This window comes from Mandrillus leucophaeus, unplaced genomic scaffold (assembly GCF_000951045.1).
Source record: "Mandrillus leucophaeus isolate KB7577 unplaced genomic scaffold, Mleu.le_1.0 Scaffold683, whole genome shotgun sequence".
Taxonomy (NCBI): domain Eukaryota; kingdom Metazoa; phylum Chordata; class Mammalia; order Primates; family Cercopithecidae; genus Mandrillus; species Mandrillus leucophaeus.
This window is the reverse complement of record NW_012107397.1, coordinates 612,568-626,831: the sequence shown is the minus strand read 5'-3', so window position 1 is coordinate 626,831 and position 14,264 is coordinate 612,568. Positions and strand designations below refer to the sequence as shown.

General features: G+C 35.5%; 1 protein-coding gene across 3 annotated transcripts in view; it reads left to right on the top strand.

Moving 5' to 3' along the window:
* Positions 1-2,761: 2,761 nt before the first annotated feature.
* The window catches only part of GPRC6A (G protein-coupled receptor, class C, group 6, member A), a 28,324-nt gene continuing 16,821 nt past the window's right edge, over positions 2,762-14,264 (top strand). For all 3 annotated transcript variants that reach the window (XM_012002343.1, XM_012002342.1, XM_012002341.1), the window contains exons 1-2: positions 2,762-2,994; positions 13,491-13,794. In XM_012002343.1, the coding sequence (XP_011857733.1) occupies positions 2,801-2,994; positions 13,491-13,794 (498 nt within the window). In that variant the 5' untranslated portion in view covers positions 2,762-2,800. The remainder of the gene's footprint in view (positions 2,995-13,490; positions 13,795-14,264) is intronic.

Here is a 14,264-nt window from a genome sequence, read left to right as displayed (position 1 = left end):
CTCTAAGTTATTTTAACCAGATAGCCCTCCAGGTAAGGCTAGTTACAAAGAAATATAGACTCTTGAGATCAAAAGGAGCAATAAGCTAGTCCTGTCAGTAATTCATATCTCAAAAATTTTTAAGAGGTTTTACCCTCCAGAAATAGTTACTTAAGATAAAAATCAAAATCTTTTGGAATAGAAGTAGTTATTGTTGTCATTTATAATGATTTTTTAAATAGAAAAAATATAGTAACTGTACATTCTAAATTATGGCTAAAAGTTATATTCCCAATAATAGAAACTACAAGAGTGACGATAATGTTTCCAGTGGAATTCTAAAGTAATTAACATATTCTATATCTTCCTTCAAGTTTAACTTAACAATGGATTTGCATTCCAACGTGACAACAACCAGCTAGTAGTACTATTACAAAAGTCATTTCTACCACGCATTTAATGCTTGACAAAAATCTTTGAACAATGGTTTAGCCAGCTGTAGAAAGCACTACAAATTTGACTGGGTGCAGTGGCTCGTGCCTGTAATCCCAGCACTCTGGGAGGCCGAAGCGGGTGGATCACCTGAGGTCAGGAGTTCGAGACCAGCCCAGTCAACATGGTGAAACCCTGTCTCTACTAAAAATACAAAAAATTAGCCAGGCGTGGTGGAACACGCTTGTAATCCCAGCTACTCAGGAGGGTGAGGCAGGAAAATCGCTTGAACCCAGGAGGTGGAGTTGCAGTGAGCCGAGATCGTGCCATTACACTCCAGCCTGGGCAACAAGAGCGAAACTCCATCTCAAAAAAAAAAGAAAGAAAGAAACCTCTACAAATTTAGGAAATGATAACTTTCAGTTTAGTTTTGGCAAGGGAAAGAAGGGAAACGAACTAATTATTCAGTGCGTGCTAGAATACAGGAGCCGTGCAAATCAAACCAGCTTGTCTCACAACATATTTGTTAGATAGAGTACCTCAACTCTTTTATAGATGAGAAAATTATTTTTCAGAGAAGTTAGGTAACTCATTCAGTGTCACATAGCTAAGTAGTGGGCAGAGCAACCCAGGTCTATCTGATTCCAAAGTTTGGGCCCTTTCTGCCACGTGATACTTCATTTTACAGCGCAAAAGTCTTTTTAGATGTTTTGTTTTCCTACCTTCGGAGGCTCCTTTAAAGACATAGTTCTTCAAACTTAGATTATATTTATTAAAATTTTAAAAGTGCCTTATCTTTACATTTCATCAGATTACAAAGACCCTAAATATTGTTGAAATTGCAACCTAAAAGACATTATTGGCATAACTTTTGTCATTGATTTTTCAAAGAAATGTCATCTGAACAATGCATCTTCAGAATCACTCTGAGTTGCTTAATACTTACTATAATTTTGCTGGGAATTATCTGGATTTCTCATTTTTTAGTTTAGTTTTCCTGAAATCATTTTTGAACTTGTAATTACATAAGATCTTTGAGGTTATCCGAGCAAAATAACTAAATTCATGAAAATATAAATCCCTCCGACACCAAACACACACATACACCAATAAGTAATAAGATTAAGATGAGTAAAATGTAATTGCTAAACATTTCAAGAGTCTTCAGACTCATGTATGTTTGTTAAACTTTCTGGGCAACTGAAGTTAACTGGTTTTCATTCTAATAGAAAATCCTGCCATTAGTAAAAATGCTAAGACTTAAGAAAACATTTGAAGCTGCATGATGAGCTGTGACTTCTCCACTCCTCAGCTGGTATAACCCTACTGGACCATGGAATCTAAGCCTAATTTAGATAATGAAAAAAATGCCACAGTGGCCATTGCACTCTTTCATTTTTTTGAAATTTCTTTAAATGTATCTGCTACTCATCAAACAAACTGAATGTATTGGATTTGAAACTGCTTGCCCATGAGATATTCATTTTTAATAAAATATTTTTAAAAGACTGATTTTATTAAATAAATTTTAAAACTTTGAACTTTTTCTTCATGGTGACTACATCATTGAGGTTTCTCTATCCTCTATTAAATTCCAAAAGACACCCATCAAATTATGTTAGTTCAGATTCCTAAGTATTTAAGAATATATAGCCTGAAATTAGTCCCAAATTTATTAAAATATAGCATCCACAATAGTGGAAATGGCAATGATCTATGAACAGACCTTTCTTGTTCAAAGCAAAATACTGTATCAGACAAGTTTCATCTTGTTTTTAGTTTTACCCATCTTCACAAAAGCTATGTATTTCTAACACAGGGAAACTGGAAATGACAAATACCTAATGTGGGAGTGACAAATACCCAAATTTAACTGAATTTCATTTTTTAAATAGAGCTTTTCAGGAAAAAAGAAAAGCAGGATTTTTTTTCTAAACAGCTGATAAACTATATTGAATTATTTGTGCCTTGAATGTGATACCTTTTTGAAATGTAGAACTGTCTATTTCTAAAGTGGAAAAACTTTTCCAAACTGCTTCTTCTTGAAAGTTCTACATTCTGCTTCAAAAGAAATGCCAGTGTGACTCAGGGCCCTTGACATATCACTAGAGTGAAAAAGTACCATTACAGTTAGACTTGTGTTTATAATTCTATCAGCTTTTACATCACATGACTGCTATCACATTATCTCTAACACTGGAGTGTTAAAAAGTCTATGTTCTTATTGGTGAAATAACTGTTTTGACTATCATCAGGTATCTGAATACTGAGTGTTTCTGGCCCTTGACACTGTCCTATACCTTATAAGGTGTTTACAGGTGAAATAGGAATCTTGTTGGCACTCCATGCACTTAAGAACTCACATGAACTGAGCAAATGAGATGGAAACATGGCATTATTAATTATACTAATTACCTGCTTTATGATTATTCTTGCTACTTCACAGCCTTGCCAGACCCCTGATGACTTTGTGGCTGCCACTTCTCCGGGACATATCACAATTGGAGGTTTGTTTGCTATTCATGAAAAAATGTTGTCCTCAGAAGACTATCCCAGACGACCACAAATCCAGAAGTGTGTTGGGTGAGTAAAGTCTCAAAAAATACATTTAGATTTCAAGATTCTGTCATGAGACTAGGACATATAAACTGTTGACTTGTATTAATATCTAAATCACTTTAAGAAATAAACTCATATATATTTTTTAAGTTGCATATGGTTAATCTTGCAATCTTTCTTTAAAAGAGTACTATAACAGTCCTATATGTATAATGAAACAACTTCCAAGTGCAGAGGATATGAATGCTTTTCATTAATATATTTATTTAGATTTTGCCTTATAAAACAATGCCTGAAGTCACTTGAGAAGACATTGTGGCCTATTTTTCACTACAAGCATACATAGCCCACATGTATTTCTATCACAGAAAACATGTATTTTATTTTAAACACAGATCTATTATTTAATGCTTTGTTTAAAATAGACTGTAGCTGAATTTTTTCTTACTAACATTTCTTTTTTTTTTTTCAACACTGCATTCATTTCATTCCAGAAATAGTCTAACTGTTTCCTGATAAATTAAGACCCTCCTCAACTCAAAGTGCTCCTTCCTCCTGGATGAACACTTTGTGTCATGAGAGCTTACCTGTGAGAAAGACATTTCACTGGCACAGTGTAATGTGGAAAGGTAAAGCTGGGTGGAAGGTGTTGCAAATGGATTTTCCTTAAGGAGAAGAGGATATTCTAATTCTCATTTCAGTTTTGAGACAAGCTAATTTTGTAAACTTAGGTAGATCACTTAAACTCTGAGTTCCGGTTTCACTGTCATGTATATTTTCTCATTTGTAAAACAAAGGCCTGGATAATCTCTAAGGACACAGGCAGCATCAGCTGCTGTTGCTATGGAATGTGCTCTTCATGCCTCCTTCCAACTCTAAAATTATCATTCTACTTTTATGTTTCTGTATCTAAATTTAATCTTGTTTTTTCTCTTACCTTTCTTTCTTTAACGACGAAGTATTTCCCAAGCCCTCTAAAAATACTTTTAGATAAAATGTGATCCCCTGTCATACTAAGATTTCTTGGCATTCTCCCTAAAAGTTAGGCACTTTTAGCTATTGTCATCATAATCATTGATTAGCAGGAATACCAGAGAATAGTAAAAAACATAATAGCAATTAATGAAGATTTTCAGAGCACTACTTTGGCACACAAAGAATGGCTGCAGAGTTGAGGCCCGCAATTGCAGGCCAACAATTAAGGATGGAAAACACTGAATAGCTATTTGACCAAATAAGGAAATTTCCTATTTAAAAACATCACTGAGTTGAAAATCTCTTACCTTTTTGTCACTCATCAAGAGAAATGGTACTCACTCAACATTGCACAACTACTTATTAATTGCCTGCATTGCCTGTACCCTATTATAGGCACTGGCACACTGATGTGAATCCACCAAGGAGGTTGCAACTCTAATGGAGTTTACACGTGGTGGACTCTGAAAATATTATACAGTTTAATGTCAGACAACCTATTCGTTTACCCTTTTTCTCTTCTATGTTTCTCTTCTTTTAATTCATACATATTAGTTTACATATTTATGAGGTACATGTGGTATTCTGTTATAAGCCTAGATTGTGTAATGATCAAGTCAGGCTTTTTGAGGTGTCCATCACTTTGAGTACTGTCACTTCTATATATTGGAAACAATTCAAGTCCTCTCTTCTGGCTACGTTGAAATATACAATACATTGTTGTTAACTAGAGTAACTGGGCTGTCAAACGACTGAACTTCTATCTTTTATCTAACTATATGTTTATACCCATTAACCTACCTCTCTTTATCCCCTCTCCTTCCCATCTTTATCCACCCACCTTCCCATCCTCTAGTACCTTTATAATGTCAGCTCTCTACCTTTATGATATCAATGTTTTTATCTCCCACATACGAGTGGGAACATATGATATTCGTCTTTCTGTGCCTGAGTTATTTCTCTTCACATAATGGCCTCCAGTTTCATCCATGTTGCTGCAAATGATATGATTTTATTCTTTTTGTGGCTGAGTAGTATTCTGTTGTGTATATATAGCACATTTTCTTTATCTATTCTTCTATTGATGGACACAAGTTGATTCTATATCTTTGCTATTGCAAATAGTGTTAGTTATGGTAAGCATGTGAGTGCACGTATCCCTTTAGTATACTGATTTCCTTTTCTTTGGATACCCAATAGTAGGATTATTGGATTACATTTATCATTTTTAGATTTTTGAGAAATATCCATACTGTTTCCCATAGGAGTTGTACTAATTTACATTTTCTCCAACAGTGTAGATGAGTTCCGTCTTCCACATGTCCTTGTCAGCATCTGTTTTTGTTTTTGTTTTTGTTTTGTCTTTTTAGTAATAGCTATTCTAACTGGCGTAAGAAAATATCTCATTGTGGTTTCAATTTGCATTTCTTTGATGATTAGTGATGCTGAGCATTTTTTATATACCAGTTGGCCATTTATATGTCTTCTTTTGAGAATCATCTGTTCGTGTTCTTTGACCACTTCTTAATGAGATTTAGCTTTCTTATTGTTGAGTTGTTCAATTTCATGTATATTCTGGATATTAGTCTTTTGTTGGATGAATAGTTTGCAAATATTTTCTCCCATTCAATGGCTGTCTCTTCACTCTTGATGGTTTCCTTTCCTGTACAGAGATTTTTATTTTAATATAGTAATATTTGTCCATTTTTATTTTAGTTGTCTGTGCTTTTGAGGTCTTACCCATAAAATCTTTGCCTAGACTGATGTCCTTAAGTGCTTTCCCTGTTTTCTCCTAATAGTTTTATAATTGGGATCTTATGTTTAAGTTCTTAGTCCACCTCAAGTTGATTTTTATGTACAGTGAAGGAAAAGAGTCCAGTTTTATTCTTCTGCATATGGATATCCAATTTTTCCTGTACAATTTATTGAAGTCCTTTCCCCTGAATATGTTCTTGGCTCCTTTGTCAAAAATCAGTTAGTAATAAATATGTGGATTTATTTTTTAGTTGTCTATTCTGTTTCCCATGGTCTATGTGTCTATTTTTATACCATGCTGTTTTGGTTACTATAAATTTGTGATATAATTTTGTCAGGTAGTTTGATGCCTCCAGCTTTGTTCATTTTGCTCAGGATTGCTGTGGCTATTCTGGCTTTTTTGTTGTTGTTGTTCCATATTAATTTTAGGATTTTTTAAATATTTGTGAGAAAATGATATTGACATTTAATAGGGATTGCATTTACTGTGTATGTTGCTTTGGGCATTATGGTCATTTTAACACTATTATTTTTTCTGATCCTTGAGCATGAGATATCTCTCCATTCATTTGTGTTCTTTTCAATTACTTTCATCAGCATTCTGCAGTTTTCCTTGTAGAGATCTTTCACCTCCTTGGTTAAATTTATTCCTATGTATTTTTTTGTAGCTGTTGTAAATGGGATTGCTTTCTTGATTTTTTTTTTCAGCTATTTCACTACTGGTGTACACAAATGCTATTGATTTTTATATGTTGATATTGCATCCTGAAACTTTACTGAATTTGTTTATAAGCTCTAAGAGGTTTTTTTGTGGAGTCTTTTGGTATTTCTAAATATAAGATAATGTCAACTGCAAAGAGGGACAATTTGACTTCCTCTATTTCAATGTGTGTGCCATTTGTTTCTTCTCTTGCCTGATTGCTTTGGCCAGGACTTCCAATACTATGTTGAATAAGACTGCTGAAGGTGGGCATCCTTGTCTTGCTCTACTTCTTAGAGAAAAGGCTTTCCACTTTACCCAGTCGGTATGATGTTAACTATGGGTTTGTCATATATGGACTTTATTAATTTGAAGTATGTTCCGTCTGTGCCTAGTTTGTTGAGAGGTTTTATCGTGAAAGGTGTTGTATTTTATCAAATACTTTTTCTACATCTATTGAGACGATCACATAGTTTCTGTCCTTCATCCTGTTGATGTAATGTATTACTTTTACTGATTTGTATATGTTAAACTACCCTTGCATGGTTGATATTACACTTAATCATGGCGTATTATCTTTGTGATACACTGTTGAATTCTATTTGCTAGTATTTTTTGAGGATTTTTGCGTGTATGTTCATCAGAGATATTGGTCTATGGTTTTCTGTTTTTATTGTGTCCTTATCTGGTTTTGGCATTAGGGTAATGCTGGCCTCATAAAATAAGTTGGAGAGAATTCCGTCCTCTTGAATTTTTTGGAGTAGTTTGAGGAAGATTACTAATATTTCTTCTTTATATGTTTGGTAGAATTCAGCAGCAATCCATCTGGTTCTGAGCTATTATTTACTGGGGGCTTTTTATTACTGATGATTTAATCTTGCTATTTGTTATTGGTCTGCTCAGGTTTGCTATTTCTTCCTGATTTAATCTTGGTAGACTGTATGTTTCCAGGAATTTTCACATTTCCTCTAGGTTTTTCCATTTGTTAGCATGTAATTGTTCCTAATAGTTTCCGATAATCTTTCGTATTTCTGTGGTATCAGTTGTAATGTCTCCTTTTTCATCTCTGTTTTTGTTTATTTGGGTCTTCTCTCTTCTTTTTTCAGTTAGTCTAGTCTAGTGATTTATAAATTTTGAAGAATCAACTTTTCATTTTATTGATCCTTTGTGTTTTTTTTTTGAGTCTGCATTTCATTTAGTTCTGCTTAATCTTTATTATTGCTTTCCTTCTACTAATTTTGGGTTTCATGTGTTTTTGCTTTTCTAGTTTCTTAAGGTACATTCTTAGGTTATTTGAAATCTTTCCACTTTTTTGTTGTAGATGTTCATTGCTATTTCCTTCCTTCTTAGTACTGCTTTTGCTGTATCCCACTGGCTTTGGTATGTTGTTGATATGGTTTGGATCTGTGTCTTTGCCCAAATCTCATATCAAATTATAATCCCCAGTGTTGGAGGTGGGACCTGGTAGGAGGTAATTGGATCATGGGAGCAGTTTCTTATGAATGGCTTAGTGCCATTCCCCTAGTGCTGTTCTTATGATACAGTTCTCATAAGATCTGGTTGTTTAAAAGTGTGTAGCATATCCCCTCTCTCTCTTTCTTCCTCCTAATCTTCCTCCTAGATGCCAGCTCCCCCTTTGCCTTCTGCCATGATTATAAGTTTCCTGAGGCCTCCCAAGTCCCAAGTTGCTAAGCAGATGCCAGCGTCATGCTTCCTGTACAGTCAACAGAACCATGAGCCAATTAAACCTCTTTTCTTTATAAATTACTCATTCTCTGGTATATTTTATTCAATGCAAGAATGGGCTAATACAGAAAATTGATACCAGAGAGGTGGTGCATTGCTATAAAGATACCTGAAAATGTGGAAGCAGCTCTGGAACTGGGTAATGGATAGTGGTTGGAACAGTTTGGAGGGCTCCAAAGAAGATAGGAAGATGAAGAAAAGTTTGGAGCTTCCTAGAGACTTGTTAAATTGTTGTGACCAAAATGATAATGGTGATATATATAGACAATGAAGTTCAGGCTGAAGAGGTCTCAAATGGACATGAGGAACTTATTAGGAACTGGAGTAAAGGTTATCTTTGCTATGCGTTAGCAAAGAACCTGGTGGCATTGTGCCCCTGCCCAGGTATCTGTGGATCTTTGAACTTGAGAGTGATGATTTAGGGTATCTGGCAGAAGAAATTTCTAAGCAGCAAAGCAGTCAAGAAGTTGCCTGGCTGCTTTTAATAGCCTAGTTCATATGTGTGAGCAAGGAAATAATGTAAAACTGGAACTTATATTTAAAAGGGAAACAGAATGTAAAAGTTTGGAGAATTTGCAGCCCAACCACGTGTTAGAAAAAACAAAACAAACAAACAAATAAAAATTTCTGGGGGAGGAACTGAAGCTGGCTGCAGAAATTTGCATAAGCAAAGAGAAGCTGAATGTTAATAGCCAAGACAATGAGAAGACTTCAAAGGAATTTCAGAGACCTCCATAGCAGCCCCTCCCATCACAGACCCAGAGGCCTAGGAGGGCAGAATGGTTTCTTGAGCTGAGACCAGGGCCCTGCTGCTTCTTATGTCCCAGCCACTCCAGCTCCAGCTTATACCAGTGTCCCCTGGGTATGAGACATGGAGTTAAAAGAGATTATTTTGGAGCTTTAAGATGTAATGATTGCCTTGCTGGGTTTTGGATTTGCATGGGACCTGTAGGCCTTTTCTTTTAGCCAATTTCTCTCTTTTCAAATAGGAGTATTTACCAAATGCCTGTACTCCCATTGTGTCTTAGAAGTAACTAACTAATTTTTTATTTTGCAGGCTCATAGGCAGAAGGGACTACTCAGATGAGACTTTGGACTTTTGACTTTTGAGATAATGCTAGAATTAGTTAAGACTTTGGGAGACTAGTGAGAAGGAATGATTTTATTTTGCAATATGAGAAGGACATGAGATTTGGGAGGAGCCAGGGATAGAATATAAAAGTGTGTTACATCTTCCCTCTCTCTTTCTTCCTTTTGCTCTGGCCATGTGAGGTGCCAAGGCCCCCCTTTGCCTTCCACCTTGATTGTATATGTCCTGAGACCACCCAAGAAGCTGAGCAGATGTCAGCACTATACTTCTGGTATAGCCTGCAGGACAATGAGCCAATTAAACCTCTTTTCTTTATAAATTACCCAGTCTCAGCTATTGCCTTATAGCAATGTGAGAAGGAACTAATACATTCATGTTTCCATTTTCATTTGTTTTAATAAGATTTCTGATTTCCATCTTAATTTCTTCATTAACCCAATGGTTATTCAGAAGCATGTGGTTTCTGCTGATTTGTATAGTTTCCAAAGTTCCTCTTGTTATTATTTCTAATTCTAGTCCATTGCAGCCTGAGAATATATTTGATATAATTTTTATTTTTGTAAATTTGTTAAGACTTGTTTTATGGCCTAATATATGGCCTGATCTGGAGAATGTTCCATGCACTGATGAGAAGAATGTGTATTCTACAGCTATTGGACCAAAAGTTCTGTAAATGTCTGTTAGGTCCACCTGGTCTAAAGTTCAATTTAAGTCCTTTTCTTGAGATGAAGTCTCACTCTGTTGCCCAGGCTGGAGTGCAGGGTGCAATCTTGGCTCACTGCAACCTCCACTTACTGGGTTCAAGTGATCCTTCCACCTTAGCCTCCCAAGTAGCTGGCATTACAGGTGTGTACCACCATGACTAGCTATTTTTGTATTTTTAGTAGAGATGGTGTTTCATCATGTTGGCCAGGCTGCTCTTGAACTCCTGACCTCAAGTGATTCATCCTCCTCAGCCTCCCAAAGTGCTGGGATTACAGGGGTGAACCTGGTCGTAAGTTTGTTATATTTTTGCCAATTTTCTGTCTAGATGATCTGCCTAATGCTGAATAGGGTGTTAAAGTTTCCCACAATTATTGTATTGCAGTTTCTTTCTCTTTAGATCTAGTAATTTTTGCTTTAAGAATCTGGGTGCTTCAGTGTTGCTTGCATATACATTTTAAATTATTTCCTCTTCCTGGATTGACTCCTTATCATTATATAATGACCTTATTTTACTTTTTCTACTATGTTTGGTTTACAGTGTGTTTTATCTGATATAAATATAGTTACTTCTGCTCAATTTTGGTTTTTGTTTGCATGGGATATCTTTTTCTATCCCTTAACTTTCACTCTATATGTGCTTTTATATGTAAAGTGCATTTCTTGTAAGTTGCATATAATTGGATCATGCTTTTTTTTTATTTATACAGCCAGTCTATATCTCTTTTTTTCTTTTATTTATTTACTTATTTTTATTATACTTTAAGTTCTAGGGTACATGTGCACAACGTGCAGGTTTCATACATAGGTATACATGTGTCATGTTGGTTTACTGCACCCATCAACTCATCATTTACATTAGGTATTTCTCCTAATGCTATCCCTCCCCAAGTCCCCCACTCCCCTACAGGACCCAGTGTATGATATTCCCCTCCCAGTGTCCAAGTGATCTCATTGTTCAATTCCCACCTATGAATGAGAACATGCAGCATTTGGCTTTCTGTCTTTGTGACAGTTTGCTGAGAATGATGGTTTCCAGCTTCATTCAAGTCCCTGAAAAGGACATGAACTCATCCTTCAATGGCTGCATGGTATTCCACGGTGTATATGTGCCACATTTTTTATCCAGTCTATTATTGATGGACATTTGGGTTGGTTCCAAGTCTTTGCTATTGTGAATAGTGCCATGATGAACATACATGTGCATGTGTCTTTATAGTAGCATGATTTATAATCCTTTGGGTATATACCCAGTAATGGGATTAATCAAATGGTAATTTTAGTTCTAGATCCTTGAGGAATCGCCACACTGTCTTCCACAATGGTTGAACTAATTTACACTCCCAACAGCAGTGTAAAAGTGTTCCTATTTCTCCACATCCTCTCCTGCATCAGTTGTTTCCTGACTTTTTAATGATCTCCATTCCAGCTGGTGTGAGATGGTATCTCATTGTGTTTTGATTTGCATTTCTCTGATGGCTGGTGATGATGAGCATTTTTTCATGTGTCTGTTGGCTGCATAAATGTCTTCTTCTGAGAAATGTCTGTTCATATCCTTTGCCCACTTTTTGATGGGGTTGTTTGTTTCTTTCTTGTAAATTTGAGCTCTTTGTGGATTCTAGATATTAGTCCTTTGTCAGATGGGTAGATTGCAATAATTTTCTCCCATTCTGTAAGTTGCCTGTTCACTCTGATGGTAGTTACTTTTGCCGTGCAGAAGCTCTTCAGTTTAATTAGATCCCATGTGTCTATTTTGGCTCTTATTGCCATTGCTTTTGGTGTTTTAGTCATGAAGTCCTTGCCCATGCCTGTGTCCTGATTGATATTGCCTGGGTTTTCTTCTAGGGTTTTTATGGTTTTAGGTCTAACATTTAAGTCTTTAACCCATCTTGAATTAATTTTTGTATAAGGTGTAAGGAAGGGATCCAGTTTTAGCTTTCTATATATGGCTAGCCAGTTTTCCCAGCACCATTTATTAAATAGGGAATCCTTTCCCCATTTCTTGTTTTTGTCAGGTTTGTCAAAGATCAGATGGTTGTATATGTGTGATATTATTTCTGAGGGCTCTGTTCTGTTCCGTTGGTCTATATATCTGTTTTGGTACCAGTACTATGCTGTTTTAGTTATTGTAGCCTTGTAGTATAGTTTGAAGTCAGGTAGCGTGATGCCTCCAGCTTTGTTCTTTTGGTTTAGGACTGTCTTGGCAATGTGGGCTCTTTTTTGGTTCCACATGAACTTTAAAGTAGTTTTTCCAATTCTGTGAAGAAAGTCATTGGTAGCTTAATGGGGATGGTATTGAATCTATAAATTACCTTCGGCAGTATGGCCATTTTCACGATATTGATTCTTCCTATCCATGAGCATGGAATGTTCTTCCATTTGTTTGTGTCCTCTTTTATTTCATTGAGCAGTGGTTTGTAGTTCTCCTTGAAGAGGTCCTTCACATGAAGAGGGATATTATTATTCAAGGTTTTGATATTACAGTTTCTTTTTAGTTCATTACATTTTGCTAAATTAAGCTATTTGAATATTACTATTTGTCATTGCAAACCATGGTTCACAATGACAAATAGTAATCTTCAAATACTTTAACTTATTAATATATTTTTATTATTACTTACTTTATTATTTTAGGGAGGGGAGAAGAGTATCTGGCCAAGGAGCAAGAAGTGCAAAGTTGGAATGTCCAAAGAATAGCAAAAAGTTTAATCTGGCTATATCAGTGAAGCAGAAGAAAACATAGCAAGAGATGCATTTGTAGAGATAGAACCATCTAAACATGGTTCACAATGACAAAAAGTAATATTCCAATAGTTTAATTATCAAAACTTAATTCACTAAAAAGAAACTAGAATATCAAACCCTGAACAATAATATCCCCCTTTATTCATTTTTAAAAAGTGTATTGAACCCTTATTATATATTAGGCACTATTTGTAATATTTTGTATACAGTGGTGGATGAAATAAACTTAACAGTAAATCAGTAATCAGACAAACTCAGTGCTCTGAAATAATCAAAGATCAAGATGTATAAAAAATATCCTCTGAATGTGGAAGTAGCTATGCCTCAGAACTAAAATAAGGCACTTTATCTGGGAGCAGACTGTTAGGCTTTAACCAAAGCTGTCTAAATGTAATTCTTAAGAGTCTTATTTATCTGGTTTCCAATACCACAGATTAGAATCAGAAACTAAAAGACAGTCTTATGAGTCTAGAAAGCAAGCATTTTGACAGCAATAAAATGCTGATCTCTAACAACAAAAAGGAACAAAAATCAAACATATCTTCATATTGATTTGTTCAAAATGATCAAAAAATCATCAAGAAAAGTTAATCCTGTAGCATAGACTCCTTTTAAGAAACTGTGGGTTCTTATATTACCCTTCATAAATATTTTCATGAAAAAATGTTTTTAAATAAAATTTAGATCCTTTAAGACATAAGATTCACTAATCCAGAAATTTTTATGAGGAGATATAGGCAAAATGAGATATGGGCATGTCCATAGAAGAGTTATGTTCTGATTTCAAAAAAACTTGTTTCCCAACAGCTTTGAAATATCAGTCTTTCTTCAAACTCTTGCCATGATACACAGCATTGAGATGATCAACAATTCAACACTATTATCTGGAGTCAAACTGGGGTATGAAATCTATGACACTTGTACAGAAGTCACAGTGGCAATGGCAGCCACTCTGAGGTTTCTTTCTAAATTCAACTGCTCCAAAGAAACTGTGGAGTTTAAGTGTGACTATTCCAGCTACATGCCAAGAGTTAAGGCTGTCATAGGTTCTGGGTATTCAGAAATAACAATGGCTGTCTCCAGGATGTTGAATTTACAGCTCATGCCACAGGTAGGTTTTGTGCTACCTCCATACATTGATTTTGATCACATTTGTTATGAAAGGATCAGGGAAACCTGAGGAAACTAGTTAGGGAGTCACTTTTACTTTAACCTTTCTTTCTCTTTAGTTAAAGAAAGGATGCATACCATTACAGAGGGTATAGTGGAAAAGTACTAAGGGAGTAATTACCCCTCAATCTATCAGGTCTAGTTTCTGACTGTTTTCAGCTTGATTTGTATAAGACACAAACATCTTTGGGCCTAAACTGCCTTGTTTCTAAAATAACATCAGTCACATGCTATGAAGAAACTAAAGAGACTCAGGAGTAAGGAGACAGAGAGGTCAAAAGAAGACTTCTTGAGGAAGTGACATTTAGTCTCAAGCTTGAGTGAGGAGTGTGAAGGGAGGATGAGGGAGGGGAGAAAGAGTATCTGAGAAAGTAGCAAGTGCAAAGTTGGAATGCCTGAAGAATAGCAAAG